The 18,863-nt window shown below is 39.2% G+C and overlaps 1 protein-coding gene across 2 annotated transcripts in view; it reads right to left on the bottom strand.

The window, feature by feature from the left end:
* Positions 1-18,616, bottom strand: part of STX18 (syntaxin 18) — a 63,763-nt gene extending 45,147 nt beyond the window's left edge. Inside the window, exon 1 of one of the 2 annotated variants that reach the window (XM_057426842.1) lies at positions 18,418-18,616. In XM_057426842.1, coding sequence (XP_057282825.1) covers positions 18,418-18,582 — 165 coding nt within the window. In that variant the 5' untranslated portion in view covers positions 18,583-18,616. The remainder of the gene's footprint in view (positions 1-18,417) is intronic. The other variant, XM_057426841.1, reaches the window with a different exon arrangement.
* Between the last annotated feature and the right edge of the window lie 247 nt (positions 18,617-18,863).

Raw genomic sequence — 18,863 nt, 5'->3', positions numbered from 1 at the left:
AACAATTTATCCTTCCTGCAGCTAAAGTTTTCTTACCATTTAAACAAACAAGCAACTATGAATTCTGTACTATGTGCTAGTAAAAAAAAAAAAAATATCAGAAACCAAAACCAGTAACAAAGGAATCAAATGGAGTGCAAATGAAGAAAACACCAACAATAAGAAATCGGTGACACTCAAATTGCAGGAGTGAGATGTCAACAGAGAGCTATGATGAAACGCAACAGACAGAGCCAGACTCCTGAAGAGCACTAGTTTTTGCCAAAGCCAAGCCCAGGGATGATAATATAGTTAATATTCCCTTCAGATTTAAAAATTATCCAACAAGGAAATTTAAATGCATTTACTTGAATGGAGGCAGTTAAAAGATCTGTGCTGTCTGCCTGGTTCAAAGAGTGTGATCCAAGGCAGAGGACATATGTATAGTTGCAAGACCTGATTTAAGTAATCTGGTTTGAAAACAGTCCAAACAAAAACATCTATTGAAGTACAAACGACAAATACTTTCACATTAAAAAAATCCCTTTTCATTAAACTGAAAACATCATTAAAAATAAATAAACAAATAATACTGTTTTCCTCTCACATTACAAATCTAAAGTGTACGCAATGCACACAGCAGAAAATCTGCTGTACAGTGTTAGTTGAATGTAACTAACCGAAATTGGGTAGTTTCTTGAGACAGTCACAAAACAAAGTCCATTTGCTAATGAGCAAAGAGGTGGAACCATACCAACCAACTCCCACTTGGGACAAAGAGAGTGGATAAGGTCATGAAAAATCTTGAGAAAGGCCATGAAACAGTCACTTTTTCATTTTTACTGTAACACAATTTTTGCCTATTGTAGCAGACATAACTCTCCTAACAATTACTGTCAGCAGCCTTTGCATTTGGGTGAGAGGAGGAAGAGTGTCACTACACTTTAGGATGAAAATTATGTAGATCAAAGTAAACAATACAAAATCTAGATTTCTCATTTCAGGTAATCCACAGATTAAAGGCACTGCCTTAGTAGTTTACTCTCAGAGCATACTCATTTTAGCTGCTGGTCTAAAATGCTTTCATTTCTGAAGCTCTGTGCAACACTGAAGCTCTATAAAATAAAACAGAGTGCAAGTAACAGATCCAGCATCCTGGATGTAGTAGCCTTTTCCTATGAAGCTATAATACAGTTTTATTACATAAATTAAGATTTCAGAATCAACAGTCCTTCTTTATTTTTAATTACAAAGCCTGGAGGTACGCTGAACTGCAGCATCAATGATACTAGAATCTCCAGGTGAACTGTTTATTTCTTGTGGCCATTATGGCAAAGAGGATGAAAAAAAAAATGCTGGGGTCTTTCTGGAAGTACTCCGTGTTTTTAGACAGTGTACAGTGCTATTTTCTATGACAAATCTAATAATATAAATATGATTGTACAACAGATTATGACATTGGCCATTAGCAATGGATGAAAGTTCTTCTTAGCTCCTCATGTGGAGTTAAGACACGGAAGAAATAAGATGTTCTCAGTGATTTTATAAATAGGTTCTGACGAAGGACTGAAATTGAAGACTGGATTTCCTGACTTCTGAGTGCCTGACAGTCCTTTTCTGAAAGAAAAAGAACCAAACTGATGTTATATACCAAAAACTACTATGTTTTCTCATCATATACTATTACAAATTCTTAAAATTATGATTATGAATATAATTTGATACATTTCCATATTACCTTTTCAGAACACTATCACTCATCCAGAAAACTACAAAGCAAATACTGGAGAATTTCTCCTTATAAAATACAGAGACAAAATACATTCAGAATAATCAGTGGGCCTCTCAGCTTTACAGTTAATACAACATTTCATTAGATCAGCTTTTTCTCAAGTGTCACAAGGAAAACCAATTAAACATCAAAAGATTCCTGCTTGTCACATCAAATTTACTACTCATAGGAACAGACTGCTTTATTCGCCAAATGCGTGTTGACTTGGAAGTCATCATGAACCACATTCTTAACTAATTACAGCAACTGCTACAAAATACTGATTACTATTAAGAATCAGTGAGTTCAGCTAAACATGGCAATTATCATAACCTTCATTTGCCAAGAGATGCCATTCCACCAAAGGCACACCGCACAATTAAAAGTTAAAGACATGGTGTTTATCCTGTCTTTAATCCTTGTTCCTCCACCGCTACCCAAGAGATAGGAAATGTACTACTGTAACAACAGAAGTCTTGCATGCTGCAGTTGGTTTCTGCAAACTACATACATCTTCATTGCAAAGAATGCTTTACAAGTGAAGGTTGCACATAAACCGTTGTGTAAGGAATAAGAACATCATGTGGGTGACATTGTTAGGTTACACAGTGAATGCAGCTCAAGATACTTCTCAGCAAGATGTGTATTATGTGGTTTGTTTCATTTGTGGGATAATATCAAAAAATGCCTGGGTTTCAACTTCGTGGTCAAAGGGATAACCTATATTTGCTGCTGTAATTTGTAGCTATGTATGTATTCTTTCACACTGTCTTTATGGCTGAATGGAGAGTCTGTTTGCTCTAACTGAAATAAATTAATAAAATTGTAGAAAAATATATTTTCAGCATAGTTTCTAATTGGGTTAGCTACTGGCAATACTGCAGTCATGTAGGTTTGGGGTTCACTTTTCTAAAAGAGAAGAAAACAAAGGTTTTTTTTCTTAATCTGAACATTAAATATACATTAAAATTTAATAGAATATTAAACATATATTTATAAAGATACAGATATTAATATCCACATATTCATATCCATATAAATATATGGATATGAGCACAGAGAATAAATTACATAATTATGTGATGATGCTTTCATAAGTTCGTTGTAGAAATATTAAAGACTCGAACTGGTTAACCTGCTTCTGTTACATTTTAAATGATTTACCCAATAAACTCTTAGGACTTGGTATCATTTTATTAACTTCACTAGGATAAAAATGTAGCCATAAATGCTGCATCGAGAAGTAAAAACTTTCATGATCTAGCAACGAGATAGTTTTTAAAGGATTTATTTTGCTATCAAACAAAGTTAAAAATAAAATGAGATATAAATTCAAGTTTTAGACTGTGGTCAATTGAGGTCTAGACAAAACCCTATGTTTGTTCACTGCCCAGTCTCCAGTCTGCTCCAAGCTTGAAAAGGTAATTGAACTCAGTCTGTAATTACTGGATTAGATACAGATGGGCTCTGTACATTTCAGGGGAGGAAAGAACTGTTTTGATTCATTTTATGATTGCCTGTAAGGTCAAACTTTTCAAAATGTACTTTCATCTGTTAAATGGTTTCTCAAAGTCCCAGGGGGACATCTTCAATAACTGATGTTTTAAGCAATTTGGGTCTATCAGATCCAGTCTTTGAATGTAATATGCTGTCCATTTTCTAGAATTATAACTGTGCATGTAGGTTAATTGCTACAACTCAGACATATTTTCAATACTACACTTTTGTGAAAAATTCCAAGGCTGTTATGCATAAATATCTGTAGAATTATTTTGGTTTAGGGGACAGAATATTAGAAATGTCCTTACTTGTAATTCCTTCCTATTTGTCAGAAGTTCCTGAGAACAGTCTTAGCACCCAACTCAACAAAGGATGAACAGTCCAAACAAATTCAGTTCATTTCTCACAACCAAAAAAGTAAGAGGAATGTACCTTAATAAAAAGTCCTAAAAAAGAATTTGAGAAGATTTCTCTTTCAGTCTCTCTTATGTGAGTCTCCATCCTCACTCTCATTCAGAAGATAAAATGTGGAACAAACAATGAGAATTAAACTTTCACGCTACTAAGAGCTTTCTGCAAACTCTTTTCTTCAGTTAAATCAACCAGAACGCTTCAGCCTGTTACAAGTAGGATTTTATCTTGCATCTTTAAATATCTTGCTTAGTTAAAAGCTCAAATGTTCCACAAATGATATCTAGCTCTGCTCTCAGTTAGGGACTCTCAGAGCTACTGTAATAGCAATTTAAAGCAGAAAAAAAACATCATGCAATCAGAACGCAATATAATAGTTAGGTTCACAGACTTAAAATACGTAGGAAACTTAATTCCGAACAACTCCCTATTCATGAGTTTCAGTTTATTTTCATTACAACATATCTTCTTGCTTAGAAAATTCCAATGAGAAAGTGGATTTTTGTTACAATATACATTTGTGTTTAATAAACAACAATCTCTCACTAGCAACAGCCTCAGTCAAAAGTTATCTTTGCAGGATGAGACACATACAGAGTTGTTCTGCCAGAGATTTCATATTATACATCAGTAATAAGGATAATAGAAAATTCCCTGCCCATAGCAGGGGGTTGGAACTAAATGATTTTTAAAGTCCCTTATAAGCCAAACTGTTCTATGATTCTATGAAATCTGTTAACATAATCTCCCTAATTCCAAGTGTGCTAAAGAAAAAGGCCTAAAAGCATAGCAAGCCATCTCATGTAATTTCAATGATTAACAATTTACTCATACTATTCCAAAGTCCTCCACGTAAGGAGCAAAACCTGAAGTGAGAACCAACCATCACAGAGCCCCAGCTGGAAGATACACAATAATAAGAGTTATTGGTATGCCTGCTCTGGCAGAAAATGACACCCTATCATCATCAGGCTGGGCAGAATTCCCACAACAGTTTACAAATCTCACTGAAAGAAACAACTTCTACTATATTTGAAGAACCGGTTGATACAATCTGTTTGTTCAAAACAGTTCAATCCAGAAAATGCCTGCAAACAAACTTTTGTAATAGAAGGGTTTTTATAAACATAAAAGCATCAGTAGCAACCTCGTATTTAAAAAAAAAAAAAAAAAAGTCTTTGGAGTAAACTTCTGATTCTTATTAGAGTCAAAAACAAGCCATGCAAATTCACTCACAAGACAAAATCCATGTAATATTTGCATTATTGTCTTTTCTATATCCCTAATGGATGTTTTTATATATATTTATTCAAAACTGGAATAATATTGAGATTAGAATTCACATAGGTTGCATATGCTTAAGTAAGTAGACTCAATTTTTATTTAAGAGCTATATAGAAAAGCCTTCTTTTCATTCACTGCAAATGATATTCCTACAAAAGATATTCATGCCTTATCTTCCCTGCAAAATAAAATTATATTAAGTATTTCAAGTGTATTGTGTGAACCCACAAACCACTCCTGAAACTACTGTAATTTTTCAGACAATAAATTGTGAAGAAATGGTAATGTAATAGCCAGACCACAGCACCATGCGTTCTGTATGCCATAACACAGAAGGAAATCAATACAAGAAGTTATACTAGGTCACATTTTAGACCAACTAATTCACTCTTTGGTATTTTTCCTTTTTTAATTCTCCTCCATATTTTAATTATCTCTAAGAAGTATTTTCCTGTATTTGCTGTAGGCTTCTTTACATCATATTCAAGACCATAAGAAACAGTATCTGAGCTCTTTTAAGTATTTCGCATCTGTTCTTTAATGGGTTCCAAAGCGAGCTAAAATTTTCAGGAACTGGAAATAACATCATTAAGAGAAATAAAGTGTGCTCTTACAGTAATACAGTAAACTAGTTTTGCCTTATGGTGCATGATTGTGTCTTTACACAACTCTAACAAAGAAAGGAGACACTCATACATGAAACTGAGTCAGTGTGCAGATTACAGCAATGTAGTGTTATTTAATCAACGAACACATCACACTGGTTAATGATTCCTTCAGTCTTTACAAAATTCATTTACCTGTCTTTGTACATCCATTCATCCTCTGAAATTTGTAAAGAGGGAATCAGAAAAAAACTCCCAAACATTAAAAAGTGGTTGCTTACTTTGCAGTAACTCACTCCTGTGGTAGAAAATAAGAATAAGCACCCTGTGAAGTTTAAAACGGCTATTTTATTTTAGAAATGCTTTAACACGTTGTTTCCTGTAAGTTAATTTATTATTAAAAATGAAGACAGAACATTCATACATTCACACAGTGTAAGGTCAGGCTGATCAGAGTCATAGGTCACCCGAGCGGTAGTCTGGGATTCGGAAAACCAGTATCCAATTCTTTGCTTTGGTACAAAGCAGTGTCCCATATGTAAAAAGGGATTCTTGAGCCATCCCTACATGCATTAACTCCTGCAATACTTGTTGAGTACTGTATGTATTTTGGAATATATGCACTTGATTTAAGAGATTTCAAGTGATGCAGAATCTACCAAATCAAGGACCAGCTGAACAACACTACAAATAATGACGACTTTTCTCAGCACTGCATGTTATTTTTCTTTTTCCTTAGATCCATGAAAAAATTGGAGACTTTTTTCTTGTGATCATGTCCCCTAACAAAATCGGATGAAAAAGTTTCTCACCACTAAGTAGATTTTTCAGATGTCAGCTCATTTTCACACCTCTTTTCTAAAAAAAACAAAACACAACCTCTTCCTCCACCACCACCACATTTCTGGAAAAGGTGGACATCAGAACTGTATGCAACATTTTGTCATTTTAGTAGCACTATATGCTCTTCCTTTAACTGATAATCCCATCTCTGCTCCATTCAACTTTCATCTGTTTAAAAGTTTCTTTATTTTAGCACTGACTCCTGTCACTATTTACTAGAAGCTGAAGAGGCCAAATTATGCCCTACCATATCCACAGCCACAATCAATAAATGCCCTGCTTACACATGCAAAGGTAATATCACGCCTAAGAATCTTTGCATAGATGTAATAATTTTTCTATATAGTTGAAGGAGCCATGGCTTAATTTAAGCCTACATAAAGGAACACTTTCCTATCACAAACTGCAGTACATCATGCTGTCCAGCTGAATCGACCCAAGTAAATAATATGTAACAAAGACAACTGAAGAAAGAAGATTTTTAAATTAATCAAAAATTTGTAGCTGTCACTATAAAATGGGTATGCAACAAGATTCTGAAAGAATATCCCATGAACACACACATCTGTTTAATATTACAAGCCAACTGTCAACATCCTAAGTGAAGTTTTAATTTAGTATTTTTTCTCTCTTGATGTTGTACCTTTAGTCAATGCCTTGTGAGAGTATCAGCTTTCTATAAGAAACTGTTAAATATAAAGAAATGTTATTGTAGCATGTTTATAAAATCATAGTTCGAGAACTTTTTATTTTTCTAAAGCCTGACCACAACTTAATTATCTGCAGGACATTCCAAGCTCACAATTGCAAGCTCCAGTTCCCAAGAAATTTTAAACACTATCTACTGTACAGGACATACGGTATTGCAAATACCACAACATGGCAGTGTTTCCAAAAGTCAGCATTAGAGCCTTTAGACATGGTTTTTATTTTCAAGAAATACTTGTTGCCTTACTAATCATTAAATGGTTTTCATCACCATTACATGTTTGTCTTTCACATGTCAGTTTGCTATCACCATTTATTTTTAACACAAGTGAACTAGTTATAAAGAAGACAGATATAATGTATAACATGTTATGTTAGACATGAAGTGTCATAAGAGTAAGCAGTAGGTTCCTATGCAGTTCTCACAATGTTTTGCTTCTTTTCCAGGAAAGAGCAAGAAAAAAAATCACCCAAACTAACTGCTAAACTGGAGATAAGGGGGGAGTCTGTATGTGTGTGTGTGTGTGTGAAATGAAGCCATTAGTTCTGCCAAAAACTCTCAAAGGAAAGCTGGAATTTCTTTAAGAAAGAGAAGTCTCAAAAAGCCTGAGAATTCAAAATTGTTTCTATTCTGCAAAAACATCCAAACCACCCAAAAACAGGCAAGAAAAAAAAAACAATCCATGATGCAATTACATCTGTTTTACTTACACATGTCAATCTGAGAACCAGAAAATACAAGATTTCTAGAACAACTCAGAACTCCAAAAGTATGTTTTCATCCCCATAATATCAATACTCTGTAGAACATCTTAGTTTCAACACATTGCTGACCAACTCCCCTGTCTTCCTGCTTCTTTAACAAAATTCTCCCTTCTCTGAAGACTGAGGAGTCTAGCTAACCTGCCCTCCCCAGCAGCTGCTGCCATAGAGCCAGGGTAAGGAGTCCCACCACACTCATGGGCTGCTGTACAACCCAGGGCTCTGTTCTCCACTCTTTTTTATTTGCCAGGCCTTTGGTGTCTATTTCATTACAGAAACCCCCACAAGTCCTGCAACAAGATTATTTCTGGTCTTCTAAATGCAGTGATATTTTACTTTTACCTGGACTAAACATTTGAGGACTTACTTTACTTTCCATTAAAAACTAAAACACTGAACAAACACATAAGAATTCTGATTAGAATATTACTCCATATGAGACATCTAATAAATTTATGATGCAATCCAAGACCCTTTCAACCACAGACCAACATAATGTTTAAATAATCCTCACAGAACCTCTACCAACATTCACGAGAACCCCCTTTCACACTTGCTATCCAACTGAGACACGGAGAGGTGGGAAACACCAGTCTGTTGCATCTTGTACTACGGAAATTAAATATTCAATTTAGCATAGTGAGATTAAATCCACATTCAAAACCATTTAGAAATCAACCAAAAAAGGAAATATCCAGTGGGAAACATCAAGCAGCCTATTAATAGTGGAAAAGCAAAGATTGAAAGGAAGCTGGATTAGATTTAACTGTATCTGGTTTTTGTTTTGTTTGGTTTCCAAATGCTGGACAATACCTATGGAAATGGAATAGATTGAAATTTAAGCAGATGTAGTAAATCTGCTTCTCTATTGCTCTCACCACCCTCCATCAAAAGGGAAGGCAGAGTCAGAATCAAAGGGTAAAAAGGGACAACAAAAACCTCAGGACTGGTACCTGATCACTACAAAACATCATTTTGGGGCAGACAGAAAGCTTTGACACACCACCCTGAAGACAGCAAGCCAACATTTTCAAGCAAGTATCCATCATTTAAAATTCTAGGCAATTAGATCACACTGTAATATTTTCGACACTAAAGCACATTTTCTCAGGATTGCTGGAAACAATTCATACCTCCAATTTTCACCCTTTAATCGCTGTCACTGCTGAACCTATTGTACCAGGTTTTAGTATTTGCCAGCCTGACACATATTTTCAAACACAGTGGTCTGAAGTTTCAAAGACAGAGCATATAATTACATAATCTTTCACTGAAAAATTACATCCTTTTGTCTATGGCAAAGCACAGAAAACCTTAATCCACTCATTACCAAAAATCACAAGGAATCAGCTCAGCATTACAGCAATAACTAATCCTGATGACCAAAACCAGCCCAATTAGCAAAAACACATGTGTTAGTCCCACTTGTTGAAAGCAATGATTTGTAACCGATTTTTGTGAGAAGCTGCAACATCTTTATGCTTTGAAATAGCTGTTCACTGAGATACAGATTAAAACTCTTTTTGCTGATCATGTGTGAAGCACAGCATCCTAAATTACATATCTCCCCATCTTGCTAATATTCAATACATTTCAGATTTCAAAGCAATTTATGTATGAGGACTCAGAAATTCTGCCTGCTAATTGCCGCAGAGAAGAATCCTTCTTAGTCCAAGTCTAGATTTAGCAGAAGCAACAGAAATAGTACTTCTCAAATGTCCAAGAATATCTCTCTCTACCTAACTTCACAAGCAGGATACACCATGCACACAGAAATGAGAAGTGCAGGATGCCAGGAAGAGTCATGGCTAAACTCTACTCTGGGCTACTATTCAACAGACTTGCCCTATTTTCAAAAGAAGAGGAGGAAAATCAGAACTTAAAGAACCAGTTACTAACTTCCAGATAAATTAGTTTTATTTTGGCCTCACTGATAATGTCTGGAAAGTAAACCCCAACAGTTAAATCTCTAACAAGTCACACTAATATTAAGTCTACTTATTTTTAAGTTGATTTCTGTCCCAAACAAGAGATTTTAATAAACATAAATACAGAGCCCAAAGCTTCTAGTGATGGCAGTGTGTCAAAGTACTCAAAATAACGAGCTGTTCTTGCTCCAAGATCTTTGATACAGAACTTGGAGAAACAGTAAAAAGCATAAATGCATCCATTAAATCCACTAACCTGTAGGTCACATTCTCGCACTTCCATTTCCCTTCCTTTCTTTCCTATTTAGATTTATCCTATCATAACCTCCATATGCTTTCCTGCTGTTCATTCTTTTTCTTTACCCATTTCTACCTCTCATGTTAGACTGTCTCTTCTCCAACTTACATCATTCTATTCCAGCTAAGCCTACTCACTTTCTGTTGTCTTCTATTGAATCACTCCAGATTTTCAGATGCCACAGGAGCCACCACCCTGTCCTTAACCCACTTTTCTCCTTCTTCAGATGTCATGTTAATGTAACCTGTGTTGGAAACTACAGATGATAAACCTCAGCTTTATTCCACTTTCACATGTACTACAAGAGTCCATAAATTTTATTCTTATTTATGGCAAGATGACAAATCAAGAACTCACAGGAGGTGTCAGTTTAATGGACAACCATAGTCAGAAAAGAGTTCATAGTGACCAGCTACACAATATAACGTTTCCTCCAACAACAAAGTCAGGAAAGAACCTCCCACAACCAAGCTGGAGGTGAGGACAAAGACAACATCCTCAAAACGGGAACTGCAGCCTCAGGTACTTTTGGACTCCTCAGCACCACATGAGGTCCAGTTAGTCAAAACAAAACTAACAGACGACCAAGGAAAGCTGTCTCCCAAGCCAACTTTCAATCCTGCTGTTCAGTTACAGTCAGAAAATAATTCCCATGGAGTTAAGAATGTACTTCAAAACAAACAAACAAAGCAGTGGGGGACAAGGACAGACATTTGCACTGACATTTCCCAAAATCTAACTCTTCCCCCAAGGCCAGTCTATACCCTCACCACTGGTATTGATGCGAGTTTTGCCAAAACCAGAAGCATCACAAGGGGAACATTAGTGAATTGGCAGTTAATCCTTTTGCATTAAACAAGGTCAGCATTGCATTTGTCTCCAAAAATCTTAAACACATCTTTCCTCTGCTATTTACTTTCTGGCTTTTTAAGTGTTTCTCCTCTACTAATTAAAATTATCAAGTCCTTTCCCCTTCATCTCTCAGGCTAAATTTCTTCTCTAACAAGGATGGAGGAAATGAGAAGTAAAAACAAGAAATGTTCATAATAAAAACCTAACATTATGCATAATTTGCAGAGGGGAAGAGATAAATCTGAAATCTTAGAAAGCCCTACACTGTAACGCCCCACTTGAAAAAGCGTCACTTAGAATTGTATCAATTCTAAAATGGGGGAGGGAAACCCACATGGATGCAAAAGAGCACAAAATGCAGCATCAGCGGTGAACTTAGAGGAAAAAAAGTGACTTTATAACTGTACATGGGAGAAGTCAGAATTAATTCTAATGACCTCAGCTGTGGATTCCAATTTATTAGCACTTACCGCTCATTAAAAGTTAAGTGAGCTGAAATATCACTTGCTGTCCAAAATTTGGCACAGTCATTAATTTCTAATAGAGACTATAATTGGCTATACCATAAGCAGTATACATTTCCTTGCATCCAAATATTCTTTCATGGGACTTATTGTTATGCAATCATTAAAGTCAAAATAATGGTATAAATTAACATTACATCAGGTTAGATTTTTTTTTAGTTTGAGTAAAACCAAAAACATTCAAGCACACCATTTTAACCATTTTTGGCTATTTCTCTCAAAGCACTGGTTAGTGTCAGCTATTCAACTACAACAGAAGTAGCTCACTACATGACCATGCAGTCTTCAGTGCACATTCAGGTCTATTCTAAACCTGGCAAATACGTGTCCCATCCTATTAAAGTTAATATAGCAAGATGGCCTTTTCATTAATTAGGATATTTCTCTGTTGTTTAAACAGCTTCAATATAATCTGATGCATTCTGGAGACACCAACCTGAACTTGACTCAGAGCCAGCAGCATAATAACTATTGTCATATTCCAATAAAACATTTAATACTTGGCATTTTTATTTTCATTTACCTTCACTTTTTAAATAGTAATGATGTTACTCCTTGCATCAACAGAGTGGTACCTGCCTATCACCAAAGCTACTACATATCCAAAAGCAGGCAGTGGAAAAGCCCATGAACCTCCCAATCTACAAGCCAACTCTTTTTTCTTACAATACTAAAATTGTATTAAGCAAGAAGAATCCTTTGTTTGAAATCTCGATCTAATCATCTACTACTGTTTTCCAAACTGGTTTTGACTTTCCAGTGAGCATGCAGACTTGTCCTTCTCTATTAGTGCTATGTACTAGCTACAGATTATTTACTGTAACCAGACCCACTGCACATTTTTAATGCCTGAATTTTATTCTTGGTACCTCTTCAAACAATCCTGAATAGTCTGAAAGGGATCAGAAAGTATGTATGGTGAAAAACCCTTTTAATGGTGCTACATCAATAATTATGTCATGCTATTCAAGGTGGTCCTATATGGTCAATTGTAGGGACCAGCTACTGGTTTTGGCATTTCTCATACTTTTTTAGGCTTTATTAATACAGTGACAAAGATTGACTGATTGATGGCTTGGCAAGCAAAGATTTGGGAAGGGTTTTACCCACGCTCACTACAAGCACAATGACCAAGGGCATGTGGGATATGCAAATCTGGTTGGAAAAAAGGCTGCTTAGGCAATCAGGAAGTTTTGGACCAGGACTGTGAACTCCTGGGGCAATCTTGAGCGACCCATGCCCTGATCCACCCACATGCAAGATTGGATCTGCAGCTTCCCATGCACCTTGTCACCTGCCAATTCGACCCTCGCCTGTCCATCCAGACAAGTGAGAGTAAGCCCTTCCGGCCTGCGCAGTGGATTTTTTAGGTGAGGCGCAGTGTGTGCAGAACTGGCCGCACCCTCTACCCCTGAGGTTTAACTGCCACGGCCTAGCTACCTAGAATGGTGGCACCAAAGTCCTCAGTCGTAGGTTTTGTAAGAGTGTCCTTCTCTTAGATGGAAGACCATACAAGGCTAGACGAGCTCCATCTGCCTGGGTTTGAAGGTAGGAGTTCTTCTCCTATGAAGAAGGCTTGTCTTCGCTAACGAAGATTCAGGAAGGGCTTTAACCCACACATTCTGAACAAGACTGCCATCTCCTGGGTCAATCTCAAGTGACCGATGACGTAACAGCACAACATCAAGCACATGACAAAGATTAAGGCACTGTAAACACCACATACAGACACCCCAGCCTTTTCTTCTCCTACAAGGATGCTCTAAATACCAAATTGCACAAAGATGGGCCATGTTTGGGACCAAGGACAAAACATCAGCTCTCCATCTCTTCCAATAGCAATGCTACTTTGAAATATCCCGTAGGCTTTGTCCAATCTGCTGTACTTACACAGGTATGCATGAAAGGCTGTTTTACTCAGAGGATGTAAAATAAAACCTAAAAGCTAAAAATTAAGTCAGGTAGCCTTGAAATCAAAAGCTTTCTCAAAATTTATATTCAACGTCATTTGGTTTGGCCTTCGCAAGACCCAGTTTTGGAGACAAGTTTTATGTGGGGATTTTTCCTACTCATTACATATTTGTACAGAGCAGCTGAACATATTTTTGATGTGAATATTGGCCTATCATACCAATTTTTTTTGAAGAATCAGTTAATCATCCTACAGAATCCATACACAGAAGTTATATGAGTAACAGATGTTCCTGCCTCATGAACCTGGCATCCTTATGCATTCAACAGTTTCAAACACAGACATTTGATCATTCTGAAATTCTGCATTTAAAGACTAAGAAACATTTAACCTTTCAAATTTTCCATTCTCAAAGATAGGTTTTCAGATAGGTCTGGTATTGCTTTTGAAGGATTCATGCTCCAACACTTCATATTTTAGCTTTCTGCAAAACCTTAAAGAAGAGAATCAACCTAGTGAAACACAAAATTTCATTCATGGCTGCAATCAAGCCCACCATGAAATTCTGTCTGACCATTAACAGATATTTATTTCTGTAATAGGCTGTACCAGCCCCGATTCCATTTCTCCAACAGTCAGCAATGATAAAAAGTTCATTCCTTCAATACACTCAGGTAACTAAGAAAGAAGCATATTTGGCAGGTGGTATTCTCAATAGCTCATCCTTGCCTTAAAAAGTAACAGGAAAGGATTCAATAGTCAGGTTTCCCAAGACTGTCCTAAGACAGAAGTTCAAGTGCCAAACACCTTCCAAAGCTGACCACCTTTTAAAATATCCAAATCTGCAGGTTTAAGACCATGCTAATGTTGTGAATGAGTGCCACATATACTGGGCCTATGCTATACCTGAACTGTTCATGTTTGTCCCCGAAAACTTACTTCAAGGCTGCAGCAGGGAGATGCCCAAAGGAAACTGTGACCCTGTAGGAAGCCCATGCTGGAGAAGGACCCTGTCAGGATCTGTGTCTCCATGAAGAGAGGAGCCCACACTGGAGCAAGTCTGCTGCGAGTTGTGATCCCAGGGGCGATGCAGTCTGGAACAGTCCATTCCTGAAGGATGCACCCCATGAAGGGACCCATGCTGGAGCAGTTAATGAAGAACTGCAGCCTGTGGGAAGGACTCACGTTGGAGAGGTTCATGAAGGACTGTCTGCTGTGGGAGGGACTCCATGGTGGAGCAGGGGAAAAGCATGAGGAGTCCTCCCCTGAGGAGGAAGAAGCAGCAGAGACAATGTGTGATGAACTTACTACAACCCCCATTCCATGTGCCCCTGTACCACTGGGGGGAGGAAGTGGAGAAAACTGGGAAGAAGAGAGGAGTGGGGAGAAGGTGTTTTAAGATTTAGTTTTTATTTCTCATTATCCTACTCTGATTTGATTGTTAATAAATCAAATTGACTTTTCCCCCCAAGTTGAGTCTGTTTTGCCCACAACAGTAACCCGTGAGTGATCTGTCCCTGCCCTTATCTCAATCCATGAGCCTTTTGTTACACTTCCTCTCTTTCCTCTCCCCTGTGCAGCCGACGAAGACAGCGACAGAACAGCTTTGGTGGGCACCTGGTGTCCAGCCAGGGTCAACCCACCGTAACACTACATAAGCCTGTCAAAGTATACACTGCATTTCAAATAGCTGGGTTACTGTAAAAGTCTAAAAGAAAAAGTGCTGGTTTTGTTTCAATTGACCAAAAAGCACTACCATATACATAATGAATTCTAACAGTCTTTTTTGAGTTGCAAGCAATGGAGAGTCTGTCACTGTTATTGCAGGTTTCTTGTAGGGAACCCCTCAACGATCATTTCTTATTTGGTCCTAGTCAATATATAACTGGTGAGCAGGTGGCGAGATGCCAGAAACAGTCATCGTATGTGCAGCATTAGTCACCTTTCATCATGTATCAGCCAACCCAACCTTGTACAATGCAGCTGATAGACCAAAACACCCCAAACCAAATAAACAGTGATGGGTCAACACCAGGGCAAAGAAAATCCTTTTATAGGCATAACATTCATCTTTGGTTTAGAAAAGCATCCATAGGCAAACAGGACAGTTTTGTCACAGTTTAATAAATGTTAATGAGCAGCAACAGCAGTTTCTGCTACTAACACCACAATGACTTTATATAACCTCATAACATCCTTGTGTTACCAATGCAGCCTCACATACAAACGCCTTCGTCAGCTCCCCAGAGGCTGCAACAACACAGTGTGTATATATATATATATGTACACACACATATATCTGAGCACAAAACAGCTTTGAAAAGAAATACAAATTAATGCAGAACCATTAAGTACTTTTTGTGACTAATGCAAAATACCAAGAGCACACAAAATGTATCCTCCCATTTTTGGTTTTCCGCACACTGCTGATTCAAGTCAAAGCTCTGATATTCTCTATTCTCTCTGCCTACTCCAGTCCACCTAAAAAATCATGTTAAGTTTGAGAGCATAAAAGAGGACTTTATAACTCTATCTCCCAGGTGCAACGAGACTTTACCATAAATACAAAAGCTCACTGTGCAGACACAGAGCTTCCTTAGGGAAGAAAAATGAAATTCAATGGAAAATAAGGAACTGTTACAACTTTGCCAGCTTCTTCTCCAAATGTTAATTAAGTACTTTCAATCTTCCTTCTTAAACACCACATAAGAGTCTGTCTACAAAAAAAGACCAGAAAAGAAAAAAGAAAACATTTCCACAGTCCTCAAATCCTGCAGCAAAACTCATAGTCCTTTGGGGCAAGGGGAAAGGAGGGAGAAAATATTCTATGTATGATAGAATTACACCACTTAATACAGTTCAGCCAAGTCCTCAAACACAATAATAATGTGATACAAAACCACCATGGGATGGGCTGGGAAGGAGAACTCTGATCCCACAGCTGTGTGGCTGCTCCAGGCCAGGCTGAGCACCCATCCTGCTGTCTGCTTTGGACCAGAGCTGGATGTTGCTCCCACAGCACAGGACTACGGCTGGGCAGCGAGAAGATGAACATGAGGCTAGGCTTCAGTATGAACCGAATTCAAGAAAGAAAACCAAAACTGGGAGGCAGCAAATGCAAGGAAGCATTGGTGATAGGAAGGGAAGACACAGAAAAACTAGGAAGGAGGAAGATGTAGATGTCAGCCTAGTCTGAAGCTATAAATTATTTGGAATACAGACGCTGAAACTGAGAATGAGGAACTGAACGCCTCATCCTGGGCAGTGTTCAAGGCCAGGCTGGACAGGGCTTTGAGCAACCTGGTCTAGTGGAAGGTGCTCCTGCCCACAGCAGTGGGCTGGACCTAACTGAGCTTTAAGGTCCCTTCCAACCCAAACCATTATATGATTGTGAAGTGCAGGCAATAGTGGAGGCAACTGGACAAAAGGTGAAACACTTCAGAGGGAACAACCAGAAGTCTATAGCTATAACAGTATCTAGAATGGAACCTAAAAATCTCAGATTTCCTCTTGATACCACAAATAACTGTGAAACACTTCAACAAAACATCCAAACACTGTCTAGTGCTAAATCTTTAGAGAGCAACAACCTCCCCTCAGCACCAGCCCAACTGCTGGAGTTCTGAATGGAAGATTTAAAAATCGCAGCTGTGTTGATGATGGAGATAAATGCCAATATAATGCCCCCTGATAGCCAATCATTTATTGAATTCTAGGAATTTACACACACAAATAGTGTTAAAAATTAGAAAGACTGCCCTGGGGTAAAACTGAAGGAGCCCATTCTCTCTAACGCTGCAGAATGTGGAATATCTGCATCAGGAGATGCAGTGGGGGGGGGAAAAGGTAGCTTTCACAGGAAAAGATCTTGACTGTAGTTTTATGGACTGGTCTGATCACTACAGATAGATCCCTACCACTCATAGTGAACAAGTCACTTATTAACCACAACAAAAACTTGCTTTATACTCATTTAGGTACTCGACACCCTCTGCTTAGGCCTCTAAGCAACCACTGAGCTACTGAACATCAAACATCAAGTGTTACAATTTACACTGTTTTTTTTAGTACTCTCTCAGAACTGGAAAACGTACAGTGAGCACAGAAATGTGATATTAATAGCTATGCTTGAAAACTAAATTATTCATAACTTAGAAAATGACAGAACAAGATTATTTGTGCGTTCTTTGTTTAGTCCTAAACTTGTATTTGCACTCCGTAAGCCTGTCTCCTCAGAAAGTCCTTTTCTCCGAGTTTTACAAAATACAGTCCAGTACATTAAAGATGTACTATTCAAACCCTGCTTTGGTACCAGACTTTTCTCCCTGCCTTTTACTCAGTACGGAGCAAAATAACCTGCAACAAATTTGGTTTACGGCGTGACTGGACTGAGGACTGTTAATAGTGCTGGTCAGCCTTCAGCTCTGTAATTCCTTAACTTCTCAGTGCTTGTCTTTTCAAACCTTAAAATGTTCTAGTTGCCTTTGTACATTTGCAATATAATTTGTACATTTTGTAATTTGTACAGAACTGGCACTTCAGAGCCATAGGGTGTGACAAACCGAAAGCAAAACTGAAGACAGAATATACTGTGCAACATTACAAGCGCTTACGTTCATATCTGCTTACAGGAGCGCTCTCTTACGTGGCAACTCGCACGAGGAAACACTCGTATCAATGCACGCACGGCCGCGGCCCGCACCAGGCGCGACAGCCCGCCCGGAAGGGGCCGCGGCCGGCAGAGTCGCCCGGGACAGTCCCGCCGGGGGAAGGCGGGCGGAAGGCGAGCTTTGAGCCTTCCCCTGCCGGACCCGGCTCTCACGTTGCACTCCCACCCTCCCGACCCACATCCGTGTGGGAAAGAGTCACCCCGGGGCAGTCTGCGGGCGACTCTGGGGCCCGCTCGCTCGCCCCGGTCCTCGGGGAAGGCCAGACGTGGCGGCCCGCTCCGCGGTGAGCTGAAGGGGGCGGGCTGCCCAGGGCAGGGTGGGCTGCCGCTCCCCCTCCCCGCGGGGCCCGGCTGCCCGCCGCCGCACTCACCACTTCCCGGGCCCGGCCGGTGAAGTCGCTCTTGGAGCGGGCGGCGCTCCGCTTGAGCAGCTCGTCCCTGGCGTTGTCACCCGCCACCGCCACCCCCAGCGCCTTGTTGCGGGTCTTCACCGTCTTCACGCTGGCCTTGAACAGCAGGGTGATGTCCACCGCCATGGCTGCCCGCCCCTCAACCGGCGCCGGTGCCGCTGCGCACCCTTCCCCGCGCAACGTAGCTCCGCGCGGCGCGTTCCGGGCCAGGCCAGTCCTCTCCCAGGGCTCCTGGCCCTGCTCGCTGCTATGGGGCAATGCTCCTCAGCAGCCTCTCGGAGCCCCATGAGCTACGGAGGAGTGTGCCGTACCGGGCACGGAGGGCTGAGAGCGGGCGCCCTTAGGTTAAGAAGAAGCGTGCGCCTCCCTCCCGTACAGCCCAGCAGGAGCCAGCTCCTGAGTGGGAC

Source organism: Pezoporus wallicus, unplaced genomic scaffold, assembly GCF_028554395.1.
Source record: "Pezoporus wallicus isolate ANWC-B61680 ecotype Strahan unplaced genomic scaffold, APGP_CSIRO_Pwel_v1 scaffold_13239, whole genome shotgun sequence".
Lineage (NCBI taxonomy): Eukaryota > Metazoa > Chordata > Aves > Psittaciformes > Psittacidae > Pezoporus > Pezoporus wallicus.
The sequence above is the reverse complement of the archived record's forward strand: the minus strand, read 5'-3'. Positions and strand labels throughout refer to the sequence as shown.